This window comes from Aquila chrysaetos, chromosome 10 (genome assembly GCF_900496995.4).
Source record: "Aquila chrysaetos chrysaetos chromosome 10, bAquChr1.4, whole genome shotgun sequence".
NCBI classification, from domain to species: Eukaryota; Metazoa; Chordata; class Aves; order Accipitriformes; family Accipitridae; genus Aquila; species Aquila chrysaetos.
The window spans coordinates 42,421,298-42,439,267 of NC_044013.1; the positions used below are offsets into that span (position 1 = coordinate 42,421,298).

At 35.6% G+C, this 17,970-nt stretch overlaps 1 protein-coding gene across 8 annotated transcripts in view; it reads right to left on the bottom strand.

The window, feature by feature from the left end:
- Positions 1–17,970, bottom strand: part of NF1 (neurofibromin 1) — a 105,255-nt gene that overhangs the window by 67,111 nt on the left and 20,174 nt on the right. For 5 of the 8 annotated variants that reach the window (XR_005933410.1, XM_041126845.1, XM_041126846.1 and 2 more), the window contains 20 exons: positions 17,569–17,742; positions 17,259–17,381; positions 16,886–16,960; positions 15,577–15,708; positions 14,612–14,656; positions 12,380–12,514; positions 11,706–11,819; positions 9,405–9,484; positions 7,907–8,030; positions 6,304–6,447; positions 5,332–5,578; positions 4,938–5,011; positions 4,745–4,828; positions 3,686–4,126; positions 3,110–3,249; positions 2,422–2,544; positions 1,919–2,002; positions 1,163–1,279; positions 421–602; positions 104–315 (listed from right to left, as the gene is read on the bottom strand). Coding sequence is in view for 7 of the 8 variants with exons in the window: in XM_041126845.1 (XP_040982779.1) it covers positions 104–315; positions 421–602; positions 1,163–1,279; positions 1,919–2,002; positions 2,422–2,544; positions 3,110–3,249; positions 3,686–4,126; positions 4,745–4,828; positions 4,938–5,011; positions 5,332–5,578; positions 6,304–6,447; positions 7,907–8,030; positions 9,405–9,484; positions 11,706–11,819; positions 12,380–12,514; positions 14,612–14,656; positions 15,577–15,708; positions 16,886–16,960; positions 17,259–17,381; positions 17,569–17,742 (2,850 nt within the window). In the remaining variant the exon portion in view is untranslated. The remainder of the gene's footprint in view (positions 1–103; positions 316–420; positions 603–1,162; positions 1,280–1,918; positions 2,003–2,421; positions 2,545–3,109; positions 3,250–3,685; positions 4,127–4,744; positions 4,829–4,937; positions 5,012–5,331; positions 5,579–6,303; positions 6,448–7,906; positions 8,031–9,404; positions 9,485–11,705; positions 11,820–12,379; positions 12,515–14,611; positions 14,657–15,576; positions 15,709–16,885; positions 16,961–17,258; positions 17,382–17,568; positions 17,743–17,970) is intronic. The other 3 variants (XM_030029418.2, XM_041126844.1, XM_030029413.2) reach the window with 1 other exon arrangement.

Below are 17,970 nucleotides of genomic sequence, written 5' to 3' on the forward strand. Positions count from 1 at the left end.
TCTTTAGCAGACTGTTGTTATACCCTTTGTGTTTGCACTAATTTTTATTTCAAGTCTTAATATTTTCAAAAACGTAGGAAATAAAATGCATGAATCAACTTACCCACTGAGAACAAGGCACCACATTGGCTAAAGCCATAGCAATAGGAAGCTCCCCCTGATCACCCATCATTGTAACCAACTCCACCAATCTCTCAAACCGATCTGCTAGCACTGTTTCTGCTAACGTATCAAATTCTGTTCCCTGCTGCAGAATTTTGGTGAGGACTTCCATAAACGTAGCTCTTGTTTGGAGGTCTTTATGATAGCCCAAGCCTGATTAAAAAAACCCAGAACTACTAAGGAAGATGTAAAAATAAATTAAATACCAATGTCTTCATTATGTATTCATTTATGCACAGTTATCTCTAACTACTTTACCTATTGAGTGCATAAGACCACTGTCCACATTTGCATTGAGTAAATTTGACATAGCAAGAACAGTGCAGTGCCGCAGCGAAGCTAGTCTTCGAGACATTCCACGTTTCCTGCCACCTGTTTGTGCACTTTCATCCTCAACTTCACTACAGTCATTTAGAAGGTTCATAAACAGTGTGAAGTATCTAAAGAAAAAGAAAAAGACTTGGATAAGTAAAACAGATTCTGAAAAGGCAACCGTCTGAAAAGATTTGCATACAGTAGCAAATAGACAATAAGCTTCCCAAAAGATCTCATAACTGCCCCAAGTAATCTTTCTTGTAGCATAGTCCAAACTTTCAAATGTGTTGTAACAACCAGAAGGCACTGTCCTAAAATTTGTATGCAAATTTTCTCAAACCAAGCAAGTGAATTTCACAGGTGTGCCTTTACAAACAGATGTCTTGAAAGAGATTTTAAGTTTCATGGATAAAAATATATCAAAGCAAGCTAATCACTCCCATGAATTGAGCACAGATCTGCATTAAGCAGAAACAAAGCCAAATTTTATAATTATTTTCTAAATGAAAATGTTTCCATAAACCTAGGAGGCAGAGATTTGTGAAATGGGATATATAAGAGGTAATTTCTGTTTGGAGAATAAAATTATTTCTGCTAGAAGAAAGAACATAGTTTGTAATAAAGGTCATATGCTGCATCTACGTAGAGTCATTGTATCGAAAAATAGTTAAAAGTCACTATTTACTTAAGAAATAACTGAGATTTTGCTTCCATCAACTCAACACCATCTCCCTCTTCAGGCTGTAACGGAAGCCCAGCAAGAAGAGAGACCACTGCTTCCATACTCGCTTGGTCCAAATCTCTGAAAAATAAAGGTTAATAAGCTGTGAATCAGTTCAGCAGAATTAGTCTCTCCTTCCCCTTGATAATTTTCCCACCCAGTACCACGTCACTTTTCCTTATATATCTAACCTCAGATGAAAAGAATTTTTTTAAAAAAAAAAGTTATTCTAGTAAAGTTCTGTCCATCAGGAAAATAGCTACTACATTTTGTGGTAGAGGTTCAAGCGATATATCTGCTAAGGACAACAACTGCAAACCAAATTTGTCACTAAAACAAACAGTTAAGTATAAATTCAACACTATAATGTTTGATGATTTTACTCTTCAGAACGCATCATGTGAAGATATAGCTCTAGCAAATAAGATGTTCAATCCTAATACTAAATCAGAAAAGGTATTAAAAGGAATTAAATAAATTCAGTAAGTTAAAAAAAAAAAAAACACCAGAAAAAACACTTCAAGAGCCATTGTAGTTAAGACTGTGCATTAAATATAATTCTGTTGTTGCTCACCAAAACTTAAGTTTCAGTTTTTGTCTTTTTCTTAAAATTACTACCACTAAAGGAAGTCCACAGGAGCCAGCTCATCTGTGGATATCAAATGCCACCTCGAACACTGTTAGCAACTTCAGCAACTGTTTAAGAGTAGTCTTTCTTACCTTGTCAAGCATTTCACATCCTCATCTGTTGCTTGATTAGATGTTCCCATAACCCAGTCTGTCAAATATTCCACCATTTTGTTCCTGTTACATACAGATATATTGCTTTAGCTTTCTTTTTTTGGTTTTATTTTTCACAACCCTTCCCCCAAACACCCTTACTACTGTTGGCATCATTTGTAATTATTACAAATTCAGTGTACGAACTATTTGAACCACCACACACTGAAGATGAACTGAACTAATTTTACTATACCAAGTAATACTCCAGTCTGTACCACACACAAAATTTTTACATAGGTTTAGTATCCCCACAATCAAAATAAAGTTTTAATGCAGCACCAGGCTCTAAATTATTCTGAAGACAAAGACAGGAGTACTTTCCCTATACCAGCAATACTGGTGAGACACAGGTTTTGGTTTACTTTTTTAAGTAGGTAACCAAACAAAATTACACTTGTCCACATTACACTATCCTAGAAGTTACATAATGCAACACTTACCTGAATTTCATTTCTTGGCAAAATGAAAGGTCATCTCTCCTCTCCATCATTACTTCTACTAACTGACATAGCTTAGTTTTTATTTGAATTGCATGTACCAAATTTCCAAGCACACGCACATACCTGAAGAAAAAAGCAAAAATATTAAATGCTTCATACTACAAGGCCCACACATCTGACAAGTCTTTTCAGCTCCATGCTGGAACCTACACACTGGCTGACCCAGCAGACTTGCATAATGGGTTAGCAAGTGTTTGGGCTACCTTTTTTAGTTTCCAAGTGAGCAAGCCAGCCCCTATATCAACTGAAGACCAGCACCAAATTTCTTCTGGCCAAAGAAGTCTTCTATTAGTATAAAATTGAACAGAAATCTGCCCTTCAGCTGCTTTTTAACCACTAACACCATTGTGCAGAAAAGAAACCAGGAATGCTTACAAGAATGAGGCCAAGCTATGGAATGGTTAGTTCTTTTAAAAAAAAAAAAAAAAGTCACCCTCCATCAGCGTACTTTATGCTACAGTATAAATGATCTCCATGATTACTGGAGTTGTCAGAACCATAAGGAGGAGGATCAGAAAATCAGTTGCTGCTTCTCCATGGATGCAAGTAGAAAAGATATAAACTAGAAGGGTCTACCTCACTTCTTAAACATACTAATTTGTACAGGAACGTCAACAGGATTTCTTACCTAACCAGATTTAGCATCATTGTCTCAATACTAGCTTGTCCAAGATGTTCTGAGCTCCCTTCTGTATGATTGTCAAGCAAATTCTTCATTATAGCAATGGTTTGCTCTACAAATTGTGTGTTGGTCTCAGTTAACAAAACCTACAGGAAGAAAATTGGTGGTTTTAATTCTTTACACAGAAAACCAAAAAAACCTGGTATTTATCAAATATACCGCAGCATTTCAAAAATCTAACGGACAAGCATTTTTCTAGTATCACCTAGCCAAAAGAATTCCAATATATGTCAAGATTAAATATGTCAATACTACCAGCCATTATGATTCTGAGAACATTCTCACAGATTCTGTACTCAGAGTTCATTAAGAATTCAAGAATGTTTTCAATTACTTGATGTTAAATATAACCTGGAATCACAAATACAGTAATTATTAATGCATGCTGTGAAATACAATCACAATGCTTGCAGGTTTTTTGTACAAAACACGAACAGGTACCAATTTCAATTACCCATGTGAAAGACAAGACTGACACTTTTTATTAAGACACAAATGTGAAGGAATATATCAACACTTTACCTGTCCTTGAGAATCAAAAAACTTGCTGATGGTATTCTTCAGTTTGTTAAACAGCATTGGGTAAAGTGCTGGACTCAACTCCAAACCCACCAGATCTTTAATATTAGTCCGTATCTGAAGTCCCACTTTCTCATGGTTACAGACCATCAGAGTCAATAATCGATCAATAAATTTGCTAACGGGAGTCTCTGCATTTCCCTCAGTGGACACCATAGATATCATGGAGCCCTTACGCTCATTGACAGGGCCCATAGGTGGACTGTAGGTTGCTAATCCTGCATTGCTACGATGCTGTAGGCACACTCCTCCGAGGGCACATAAGAACCCTGTCATGTTGATCCACTCCTGAAGAGAATCTGTGTCAGACAAGTCTATGGAGCCTCCCCCACTAACGTGCGACATTCGCCTCTTAACAATTGTCTTATGAAGACTTTCAGTAACCTGAAAAAGAATGGCTGAAGATGAAATATCTTCAATTAAATGTAACTAATGGAGAGAGATCAAAATTGTAAAGTATTCCGTAACACATCCTGCCATTTACAATTCCAGCCTCAAGAATTTTGTAAGATTCACCTTTTACAGTTTATTGTGATAGCATGAACAGAAATCTATACAGAGGCACCGTTTTTAGAGAAGTTGAAAAAGCAGGGCTAAAAAGGACTGAAGGGGGTTGCCTAGTCAATTCCCTACTCTGCACCAGGATAAAGCATATTTAAATCATGATAGCCAGTGGCTTGTTTAAAAAATTCCAGTGAAAGGGATTTCATAATTTCTCTAGTAGTATTCCAGAGTTTTCACTATTCTTCTCTTCAATTTCTTTTTAATTTTTAAGCTCAGCCTCCATCTGCCTTACAGCAATTTAAATCAAATTACTTCTTGGTCTCTTAGTAAGCATAGTGGACAACTGATTACCAGTGTTCTTCTGGAATACTTAAATGGAGCTTAAGTCTGCCTACAAAACTCATTTTCTAGATTAAAATTCAATTCTTTAAAATAAATAAGCTTAAATAGTTATTTTGAATTTCTAAGGGTTGAACCTATGGAAAAATTCATAGTCACCTGCCCATCTTCCATTTTGGTCTTCGGATAGTTAAGGATTAGTTTTGTAGCTTGTTCCCATTTTGCATGTGTATCCTCCCAGGCCTAAAATAAGATATATCAAGATTTAACTTCAAAATTACTTGTAGCGACAGTATTTTCTGTTTTCAAAAAAATAAGCATGCAAAGAGTATAAATTCAGAAAGAAGTTTACCTCTGTGTTGCCTGCAGTTGGATGTTCAATGCGTCTTAATAATGCCATCACTCTCTTCTGAAGAGCTGCTCTCCCTACAAAGGAGCACAGAACATTTAACCAAGTTTTCTGAAAACCCACCTACATTCACTATGAGATCTTTGAAAGTAATTATTAAACAGAGGAATATATCCCCTTAAAGTGTTTAGAAAAGGATTCTTCTTGTTACACTTTAAAATCCTCATGAACTGAGTCACCTAAATTCCCTACTCTTTCTAGGAATTCCAATGATTAAGATATTTCAGTGAAAGCAGGAGTGGCAATCACATTAAGAATCTCAACCTGCTTAAAGAATTCAAACACAAATAATAGTCTTATTATACAGGTAAGTATTTTACAGATTCATGATTCTTACCTGTTGACATCATATTGCTAACAGATGCAAACTCCATGAAAGTATTGTAGTTTGGCAAAAAATTATGCACTGAGACTTCATCTACTCCACATCTGATATCTGCTTCCTCACAGAGGTGACGGAAACAGGACATTGCAACAAGGACTGCCTCAATATCCGGGCTCCACAAAAACATGTATAAGGCGACTTCCAATTTTGTTTGGGCTTGGCGACAAATCGGTGTTCCGCTGCATCCTGCTGTACTTTCCTTGGGAAAGAGAAAATTCCAGATTTGGTAATATTGCTTACGAATACAGCAATTTTACTAAAATTCAGCCTTACCCAAATTGTTCTTTAAAACTGCTTTTATTCTAGTAGGAACAAGCAATCCTAAACAAGATCAGAGCTCTTATGCGCTGTTGCACAAACACAGTGGCTAAGAACCTGCTCCCTTCCTAAGGATAACCATGTACTTAGGAAAATCTTACTGATACTGGAAAAGTGTATATTAAAAAACAAAATGAAAGTTTTGGCTCATAAAAGATGTTCTAAATACCCTCTTCTTTTTTTTCCTGCAGCTAGAACTAGTACTAACACTAGGCTTGACAAATTTGTCTGTCAAAGGGTATACCTTACTAAAATGCTTGATTTTATGATCCTTCATGGTACATTCAAACTGCACGCGATACTTTAAAAAGTGAGATTTCAGATTTATTAACAATAGACTAATGTGTAGGGATGCTATGTGCAATCCTATGAAAAAAAATATTCACCAACATTTTAACTCGAAAAAGGTGTGACTTTTTAAAGTCTGAAACATCATTATTAACCAGCATATTAGATACATATGTTATGTAGGACACAGATGTCTTTTCCTCCCCAGAAATTGTTAATTTTATTTTTAAAAATTACTCTTACGGCAATTTAATTTCTACTTCCACACAGGTTTTTCTCCCCAAGTGTTAAAAAGAATTACTATTCTATATTACTTACCATGGAAGAATTCCCTTTCCCTTTCCTGAGGGTAGCTCCTGGAGCACAGCGTATCATCTCTTCATGGTCAAGAGAAATTTGACTGGGTCCACCTCCAGAGACATCATAAAGGAAGAGAAAGTGGCAGGAACTCCTATCTGATTGCTATAAAGAGAGGGAAGAAAAATAATAAATCAGTTTCTTTTTAAAAAAGGGTAAAAAGGATAGATTTCAGGAAGGTAAAAAGCTCTTCAACATTTACACAATACTTTTCACACTGGTTCTCTCAGGGCTTTATAAAGCTACCCATATTAATGGTATCTTAGAATGATATTTCCCCTTAAGAAATTAACTGGAGAGTCATCTTCAAAAAACATCACCCTGAGGTAAGCACAAATGATGCCTTTTCCTCCCTTCCTTGGAGCCTCCTGAAAACCATATAGGCTTCTTGGTTTTACTGCACAGAATACATACCAACATAAATATAATTATAATTTAGATGTAATTAAGTCTAAAGAAGCCAAGCTCAGAAGTACTGTACATTTTATTCCATATATTTATATTTGATCAGAAAAGCAGGAACTGAGATTGCGAAACACAGTTCTAATAACAAGTATTATCTTTTTCTGATCCTGATATTAATGAACACCTTCTAAGCACTAAGAGGAAACAGATTTTTAAAAACAACTAATTACATCTTAACTGGAAGGAGAATGGTAATATTAAGCATACTCTCTACTTGAAGGACAGTTGATTTCCACTTAGAGGCCAAATGTAAGTCTTCCTGAATTCATAGAAAGCCAGAGTGCCTACGGTCTTCGGCTGCAATACGTGAGATTATATTTTACAAATATATATTAAACTGGAGATACCAAAGGAAAAAGCCTACTACTCAGCATCAACACAAACAAAAAGTAGTGTCCATCAGTAACAGAGCTACCAAAGTGGAAAAGAGAAGAAAAGAAAAAAGTCATTTAAAGGTAAAAATCCTCTTGCTGAAAGGCAAGCATGCTATATACTACACATAAGACAGAAACCCTTTATTTTTTCTAGTAGATCTTTAATTCAAAAAGTAATACAGCAAGTCTGGCTTTAATTCTAGCAAATATAGCATTACAATGTGTGTTTGGCTAGGAAAAAGTCACTTGAGATTATTGGAAAGAAGCAAGTCAGAATTCTAGCCCTCGCATGAACATGAAATCCAAAAAGAAATTTTTATTTCATTCATGAAGAAGTATATTTTATCATAACTAACTTTCCCTTTTTCTCACCTTGTGGACTATTTCCCTTTGTATTAGGCAAATAGGTATAAGGCACCAGGTTTCTGCAAAACACACATTTTCCAGGCAAATAAAACAACCTGCGGTAGCTAAAGTAAAAAAAAAAAAAAAAAAAAAAAAAAAAAAAAAAAAAATCCTAAACCTAACTTCGGTTAACAATTCTAATCAAGGGTGCCTCACAAAGCACCGTCTCTCAGCAGAGAGGAAATGGGAAAAAAGAAAGTGTAGGTATAGCTATTAAATCCCTTCCTATCATAAAAATAACATGGTAAATAAAGGAAGTGACAAAATAGAGCGTGGTTCATTTCGATGACCCTAACAGATAGCTGTTAACATTTACTTACTTTGTTTTTTAGAAGAAATTTATTCCTACAGATGAGAATCTCCCGCAGCCACTTGAGGATTTCTGTACTGCTGAGCATCTGATGACTAGTTAGTTTCTTGCAGATATAAAAAAGCATTTGTGAACTGCAGCAAAATGAAATTCAGCATTAGCTTTATAATCTAGTAACAAAATTTTTGAAGATACTACTACATTTTACACAGAAATAGGCAATTAGCATGAATATCCTATACATATACTAGCATCATCTTTTAAAATGTATAATAGATACAATACAGGTGTGTACTTTAAATGACAAGCTCCCCTCTGACCCTTCCCACCGCCCAGCTGGCCTTTTTAGTTCCCTAGAGGAAGTTAAGCAATTTGGGTACTTGTTAGAAGTCCAGACTCCAGGGCTGTCGATTCAGAAGTCCTCCATTTATCCACAGAACAGATACAGCACAGACAGTGGCAGTACAAGTTTACCTACACTGCTCTGATAACGTGTCTCAACTCTGTTCTGGAAGGAACACATCTAGGGATGTTCCTTCTTCATATCCATTCAGGCCTCACACTCTCTGTTAAAACTGCCAAAGGGTCCAAATTAGTGTCAATTTTAATGGGTTTTTCCCCCAGCCCGAACAGACCACAAACTCATTTCCACTATTAGAAATTACAGCAATGAGTTTCAGTTATTGCCCATCTAGGCAGGCCTCAGCCCCAAACCTATCCCGTAACAAGCCCCTTGAGCCATATTTAGCAGTCATGCAGGCCAATTTGTTGATGCTGGTAAGAGTGTTCCTCCTAGATTGTTGTTCCCTTTCTTCTAAAACAAACATCAGTACCAATTCAGATTAGATCACCTTTTTTTTTTTTTTTTTTTTTAATTTAGCTCATGCAATTCTTGGAATTCTGATTTTACAGATTCCTATTTTTTGGTTTAGCGTTTTGTGTAACTTTGACTTTTTTGGAACTTCATTTCCCTTAATATTCTCCAAGAAATCAACTGCAACAGCTGCTGTGAAGTTATAAAAAGCAAAACAACTTTAATGAATTAAATTTCTCTAAATACACAGGAAAGACAAATGGAGACCACAGGTCAGGACAAACTACTACCTTCTTTAGGTGAGGGCTTCAGAGTCAAGATTAGCAAATCCACACTTCTAGAATTGCTTAGCATTACCCTCCCTCAGCCCCGAAAGGATAAAATAGAATTTAAACAAGTAGAAAACATTTGAATGAGGGGGAAAAGTCTCTAACTTTTCAAACTAATAATAATTTCTATACCTTAACATCAGGCTGAAGAAAGTCATTAAGAATGCCAGCAAAATGTTTATTATATTTTTGTTAAATTTGTATGGTATAAAGAAGATATAACTTTTTCATGAATACACATAATAATTTTGACTGCAGATTCATGCTGATGTTGCATAGCTTTCCCAAAACATTCACAGCTCTTTCAAAAGAGAAGACAAATCAAAAAAGCTATTTCTCTAATTTACAAAAGTTAACTTACATACCTAATTTCCCAGAATGTTTCTATAGGTGCATCAGGATTCCACAAGTCAATGCTGTCTAACTGGTGAAGAACTAGCAAGGCCTAAATTCAAAACAAAGTAGAGTTTCATTTAAAGGCAGAAATTTACAAAGTACATCAGCATAGGCAAAGAAATAGGTGCAATCACATATTAGTTACACTGTTTTAAAAACACCAAAAGATATAAAAAGCATTTTATACATACAAACAAGAGTTCATTGTTAGTCCATGTCAAAAGTATTTAATTTTAGTCTTTATTACATATTTATAATCCAAACGTAGAGGTTTTACCTTGTATTTCCATACAAATCCATAGCAGACACACAGATAAAATGTTTTTAAAAGATAGGTTTGGGCTTTAATATTTACTTAATGTCCAGCTGCAAAAAAATTAATGCAACCAATCCTACGGATATAAACTTCTAGTGACAACAACAAAACTTCTGTAGTTCAAGCTCTTTGCCAACTGAGGACAGACAAATACTTTGCTCTTTGTAACCATTCCCTGCACAAGCAAGAACTTGGATAAGAAGAGGTTCTGACCATATCCAAGAGCATACGGGTAAACTATGACCAAAACTTTAATCTCTGCTTTTGATTTAGTCAGATTAACTACAAAAATTTCAAAAATCAACTACTTATAAATTAGTTGAAGACAATTTTCAGAAGAAATATGTATCTGATAAAAATTAAACTGGTCAAAGGCTATAAACAAACAGAAAATTATTGATCAGAAGTTGTTTATCCTCAATTATATCAAGCAACTATAGCAAACAAAATCTCTCCTCTTATGTCACCTATTACTTGGGGCTGTCCGATATGCAGGCAAATAAGTTTTCCCTTTGGTGAAAATACAAGTTAAAGACAGAAATGTGGGAAGTCTTAGCTATTTTTTCCTGACAAATTTTAAAAAAAAGTTTGGTGCAAAGGGATTGTTGGAGGACTGTTAAAAATGGCATTAAAAAAAACCCCAAACAACCCATAGTGTTCTCCAACAATATTTAAGTAGTTATTTCAAGTTGCTTCCCAGCTTCAACAAATACTCCAGAACTTATTTAATGACCTGCTAGTCAAAAACAGACATGAGAGGCCAATCCTCAGCTAGTTAAGCCAATGATCAGGTAGATTAGGGATCAAGATCAATAAAAAAATCAAGACTGAACACCGAAATTAAATTACATAATGGCCAAAACTTTTCAATCTCTAAGTACCTGTAAATGACCGTAAGGATGTTACTACCCAACATAAACTTCCCCAGAGACTTTCACACTGAAAGGGATTATTCTTATATAAGAAATATGCTTGAATTCTACCATTAAACTATCAAGAAATAGGTTATTTTATGTATCAATAGGTAGTAGCATATTGAGACTATTTGTGGCAATTCTTGTTAAGGCAAGGTTTAACAAAAAAGCCTTAGTTTACCTACTGAAATTCAACTATTTATGTAAAGCTTTAATAGCACGTAGGTGTAGTTAATCCTTTTTTCAGCTATCTGTGAAAACCTAAAACATGAAAGATGTCAATGAAGCACATATGTTACAGTGCACTTTTTAGAATAGGAATCTAAAGATGGCAGGATAATATAACTGGCATGATGGATTAAAAAAAAAAAAAAACAAAACAAAATTTTTCCATTCCATTATGCACAAGGAGAAGCTGAAGCCTGCCGTCTTTGTGCATGAAGTGCTCTGGAGACCCACCGTAGTGAAAAACACACAAATGTTACAACTGAACTGGCAAAGTCACAGAATCAGCGAATTTGCATGGAAAGGCTAAAAATCAGAATTAACTTTGGTGATTTGTTAGCTTCTTCAGTCAAAGCTGGTGGGAAGAAGATTTCAGTAGCCTTAAAGTGTCCTATCCATCCCTCCCACACATACAACCTCCTCCGATTCACAACAGAATACAGGACCAGCCACTGCGTTAGGCATTTTTCTCACAGCCATTTAGAAAACACAGAAGAGAAAGGGCAAGCTCAATGGTGCTCTCTGCAAAGATGGAACAGAGGAACTGTCAAACTGTGTTTGATCAAGACCAGGGATGAACAAACCACATGAAGAGGTGCAGAGTAGTCACAAGAGGCAGTAGGAATTGCTTTTTTAAAATTTTCTTACAGGCTTCTCCTGTAAAACTTTCAGTGCAGAAGACATTTAGAAAAAGATCAATAGAGACCAAACTCTAAAACACAGGACTTCACAGATAATCAATACTCAGAGCTTCTACAAAAGCCTTGATTTGTCTGTGTACTAATCATTTCGCATAGAGAACATTTACCCCTTACCTCCATGGCTTCTTGTGCTATATCTGGCATGCTGGATTGGGGAACGAGTTGTACAAGGCCTGTAATTAATTCAGCCGTGCTACCTTGTGTCTCAGGCCCTTGCTTCCTTGGATTCTAAATAGCAAAAAGGAAAGCAAGTTTAAGTCGTAAAACTTTTTAATGACTAACCACGTTTGTGACTGCTACAGCAGCATTCCTGTAATTAAACTAGGTGGATTTCTGGATCTCTAAGAGTACCTCTTTTTTTTTAAGCTATGAAACCCCTTGCATATCATATCTTTAACAGAATTGAAATATTTTTAAATCAAACAATAAACAGATCTGAGAAAATGGAAGATCTAAGACCACATCTGCCTTACTCATTGAAATTATGACTAATTTCCCCCCACCTCTCATTTTAATTTTCTTCTTGTTCTACTCCCCCCTCCCCCACCCCGCCCCCCTTCAGAGTCACAGCTTTATGTTCCCTTTCATTGTATTGCTCTGGTTCTGTAAAATTTCTTACAGTTTCTTTTTGGTTTTGACTTTTTGCTTTGAAAGCACAGCAGCATTACAACCAGAGAAAAGAACAAGTAGGGAAGTATCCTAGATGCTAGGCTTATGGTTTTAATTTTTATTCATTCAGTAGCTTCAAAAGTAAATTTTACTGTGAATTAATAGTATGATATACTTACACACAGCAAAAGCTTTGGATCAGCATGGATCAGTTTTACCAAGGATAACAGCAAGAACTTGTAGCTTCTAGTTTCCAAATCAGTAGGTTTTTCTTTAAATTTAAGGCTTGTCATTTTCTCCTTAAATGTAAGACTCTGACAGAAGGAAAAAATCACAGTCATTGTCAGTAAGGTAGTCTACATAGTAGTTAAAATTAAACATCTTATGAAGTGCATTGCTTTTATAATCTATAATTCATGAAAAAGTTTAAAAGTATATAAAGTTCACTCAAGTATAGCTGCATAGCTTTCTACTTAAAATGCCCTTTTACATATGCATATGCTATCACTTTATTATATCTTTAAAGTTTCCTTAAGAATTGTTTTAGTGAGCTGCATGTGAACATAAGAAAAGTTTTGCATAAGACAAACTGTGGCAAAAGAAAAATGGATAAAATGACCAGAAAGAATTTACAGGATTTTCTCTGGTCTGCGAAAGAAATAAAAATAAATGTTTCCAAGTAAGCTTGAATACATGAGAGGGTAGGGAACTTTTTTCCCAAGGCAAAATATTCTCTCTATTTTCTGCCATAATCACAGTCTGGATGATAGCATTTTCATCTCTATGACCTCTGGAAAATGAACCTTTCAGTTTTCACAAGGTACACTGGGCATCACTTAAATAAAACAAATCTAGCTTCATCTGAAAAATCAGTAAACTACTTCTGTACCAGTCAACTTCCTTATGCGAAATGGAGGACATATTAAGGTATGTATTGAGAGTTCACATAAGGTATTTTGGTTTGACTCCAGTGTGAACTATATCATATTCTACCACTGCTGTTCACACAACAGAATCCAGGTAGCAATATGACCAATACATTTAACAAATAGTCATACAGAGTGTTGGCTGTGAAATAAATGTATATGGATGCTACTGGTTGAGAAGATTTTAAAAGTTGAGTTTATGCTTCAATCCTACAGTGTGCACAACCCTTCAAAATGAACCACCCTGCTGTATGGCAATAAACTGCAGTTTCTGCATCTCAACAAAAATAATCTGGATGCATGCTAAAGTCTGTGAAAAATTATATATATATATAAAGTGTGTGTATGTGTATATATACACACACAAAAATACATATATTAAAAAAATGTGAACTTGCATTAATTGGTCCCCAGTATGTCCAAAGAAAAAAAAGATTTTCATCTCTCTCCCTGTAAGTTTACAGAATTTATATTTTCATTGATTTTAATCTTTTATCAGCAGGGGTTAAATTCGTATTTTTGCTTCCAGCTACCAAAACAGTTACGAGGCAGTAACTTGGACAAAAAAATTGTCATTGTGGATATCAACACAAGACAGAATACAATGCTCTTTAGAAACCCAGCTTTTTAAACTATTTTGCCTAGTTTACTATTTGAGAAGATCTCAGTAACATGAACTTGTTTCTCATTTTCACTAAGCTTGTAAGTTTTGAACAACAACAACAACAAAAAACCTAGCTGGAAATCATCCTCAAGGTAATTGAAGGAGATATGACATTGTATAATCAAATTCTACAAGAAATTAGAACCCCACACTATTTTCCTAAATAGTTATTGCGAAAATATACAGAATAAAATCTGCCACATAAAAAGCATCCAATCGAGAAATTGATACCACACTGGTACAGGTAAGTAATTCTGTGCTAAAACTTAGTTTGCTACAGTTAAGGGAATTCTGAGAAGAGGCACATGGCAAAAGAAGCTGATCTGTTTCTGTGAAGCGATTTATTTACTTCATACAATCAAAACTAAAGATTATCAATAAACAGAGACATGACTGCTCTCTGCAAATACATCAAGGGGATAAACACTGATTTGAAGCTAACAGACAACACTGGAACAAGAACAAATGGGGATAAGTTAGACATAAATAAGTTTAGGCTGGAAATTAGAAAACAGTTCTAACCACCAGAGCAGGGGGATTCTGCAAGAGCATCACGATGTCAAAGTAGGGGGCAGGAAGAAAAGAACAGAACCAACCAAAAGCCTTTCCTTCTAGGAAGGAGCTCAACTGGTTGCGAAAGGGATCGCCTTGCAATGGCCAAGAGCGGCGCTGAAGAGGTCTCCTCCAGTCCTACATTCTTATGTAAAACATGCTACCTTCTGTATCCCAGATGAAGTGAGGTGACTGCAGTGGTAACTATGCACAGAAAAGTCAGAGCAAGGAAAGGCTTTTCTGCGGTAGTTACAATGGGTCATACTTACAGCAACAGAGGCCCACTGCCATGCAAAACAGTGACTGGTTGGCATCTGACCATGTGAGCGACAGCAGCCAATAAGAACGGAAAATAAGAAGCAGAAGACAAAGCACCACCAATCAATGTCAGAGTTGCCATTACAATACCCCTGGTATTTTCTCAACAGATGAATATATACATGTAAAAAGCAAGTTAAACATGTTGTAGCTTTCAACTAAAGGTATTTTGATCATTTGCTTTCATTTGAGAAGCCCAATAGGAATATTTTCATGTATCATTTTAGGCCTTCTAAAACAACTGACCAAGTTCACTTGACACATCGGAAGTCCTAAATGGAAAGTTCAAAAGAAAGGCAACGCAGCTGCATGTGGACTTACCAAAAAAATTTGGATTATCTACAAATTTGAATTTACTCAAGACTTTTTCCAAGACAACCAAGAACATTGGCTTTATTTCATAATGCTCGAAAAATCTTTTACTTTGTTGCTGTCACCAAGACCAAACAGTCAACTTGCTCAACAGAAAGCAAGCAAGACAAATGAGGAGATACTCATGCCAATCATGGTAAAAGCATTGCAGTTTTCAGAAATTACCTTCACATACAAAATGCTTTTGGTTTTCATACTAAACAAGAACGGTCATATTACCTAGCTATTCACACAGCAAGAAAGCTTAAAATGAACAGTTAGCCACAGAGGACAGTTACAGAAGAAATACTTCTATGTTGCCAGTTTAAAAGCAGCATGAAAACTGAGAAACATACATCACTAACTGACTAGAAACAGTTAGTCAATACACCAAAACCTGCAAGGTTTACCGAGCATGTATGGCGCTCTGTTGCTTTTTGGATTGCAATGTTCTTCCCCCCCTCTAGTTTCCAGTCTAAAGTTAATGAATAAGAAAGCTGGAATGGAATGGAAACACAGGAGAAACAACAGGTTTGTGTTTTAACAGCTTCTTTAGAAGTCTTACCGGAGTCATGCGAATTGCTGGATGTGCCCCACAGCCTTGAATAGCTTTATGAAGTGTCTCACTGAACATGCTGCGAAGCTCCATGGAATGGCAGTACACAGCATCGATCTTGGGCCACCAGTCCAACGCAGACTAGAATGAAAATACAGAAATGCTCAATTGTTAAACTGGTAATATGAGAGTTAGATTATGATTTATTTTAGACCTGTAAAAGTTACAAAAACTGTAGTATAACTAATCTTTACATGAGTATTTTACACAGTATTACCAATATGTTAATTTTGCATTCTCATGCATAAAACTCATAATATTTAAATGAGTTGCAACAGAAGCAATACTTCCAACTTAGCTCCTTACTGTATTACCCTTCTTTCTGAACAAGCACAAATGCTGAAACTGTAAATGCAGGAAACCATGGTAGATTTCAGGATACTGAACGCTACTAAGTAATACTTCAAAACAAACAATGTGCACTCAATTCATTGTGATACAGCTTTTCAAACACTATCAAGCACTTGGAAGTACCAATTTTCCGTTTTGTTTAGTGTATTACTCTACCACAAATAATGCTACTGTAGATGTGGTGATGTTTCTCCCCTATTTGTCAAAGTGCCTAATACTTTTTTTAATATAGTGTTTTCATTACAATGTTGGGATAAATGAAATAGAAAGTGTTATGTAAATTAAGTAAGGCTGTTTGCTCAACACTCACTGATGCTGTTTTCATACTGATCAGGAAAGTATTTCTGAACAGTACAAAAGACTGAAGTTGTATTTTAGTGACTTGAAGTACAATAACAAATTGAAGATGAACAACTGCACAAACTTTCAAAATATATTTGGCACTCAGCATTTACTACAGTTTTACACTATTTAAATTCATACTGGATCAAATCCCTGAGCAAAACCACGAGGCCAGCTCTTCCCCTAAGTTCCCCTGTCAATACACCAGAAGTAGCAGAAGGTGGTGTAACTATGCATGTCCTGGGAGTGTTTTTCATCTATCAGTAACACAGTAGCTACTATAAAACCAGCGAACATAAGATTCATTTGTCATCCTACATTAGAGGGTATTAAAACATATTTGTACTGAAATTTTATACTGGAATACAAGCTCTCAAACTGGGAATCCAAGTGGTGGACAGTGTGAACAAAGATTTTTACGTCCTTTCTTACTAGCAAGCAACTCTTGCTGCACAAATACAGGCAACAAGATCTGGTCTACTATTCAAATTGTATTTAACAAGCAGATACTGATCTGAATAAAAGCCACAGATTGCTGGGCTGATTAAATACTTTCAGAACTTACATTTGTGATTATTCGGTGGAGCGAATTTACCAGCACATAATGAAATGTTGATGGGGAATTCTGTGCCAAGCAGATCTACAATAAAAATACATAAAAGCCACTTAGGAACATCTTTGCCTTTGCCATCTCTCTTATCACACTGAATAACACACTGGAGCCTTTTTATTAAATTGACAAAGCTGTCAAATCTAAGCAAAAGCAAGTCTAATAAGCTAAGAAAAGGTTTATAAAAACATGCACGGATTTATTACTAAGGCGTATTTATACAGTTGAACTTATTTATGAGCTTCCAGCTGCTGTTAGCGTATCTTTTATAACTCACAGGTCATCAATAGTATGTGGAGAATGACTTACCGGTAAGTAGGGTTCTCACCTTAAAGTGTTGGTTATTGTGAGGGTTTATGCGGAAGCAGGAAACTAAGCAGTCAATCATAAGGTCTACATCTGCATTTTGATTGCCTCTTGAAAAAGGTTTGCTTGGATTAAACAGCAAATTCTACATATTTAAAACAAAACAAAATATATATATATAGATCAGATACCAAGATTATTCTTGTCTACTTTCAATACAAAACTTTCCACTGAAAAACACTATAGTATTCAATTAAGGAGAAATTCAAAGTTTGTTTCAGTATTTTAAAATTCAAATTTCTTCATTGCAATTAGGAAACTGACATTTTTACCTTAAGATCTACTACCATGGACTGCACTAGTAGGAAAATGACAGAATTATCTTCCCAGTTGATGTAGGTAGATGCTTTGCACAGTTTAACACAAGCAATAGCAGCACTTTCAGTCAGCTGTCTGCTCCCACTGTGGCCCGCAAGTGCTTTCCTGAGATTGTCCAGGAACAGTTTCTGCAGAATTCAAAAATCAGGAATAGTTATAACCAGAGCTTTGGTAATCTGTGGTCAGGGTTTTTAGATCCTTAAATATTAAAAGCAAACAACACTGCATTTTCTGATGAGAAATCATGGATATTGGGATTTCAACAACCAACTTGATGCAGCATTCTGGAGAAACGTTATGTTTATTAAAGACATTTATTTTGAACAATCTAGGGCAATCAGAATGGCACAAAGATA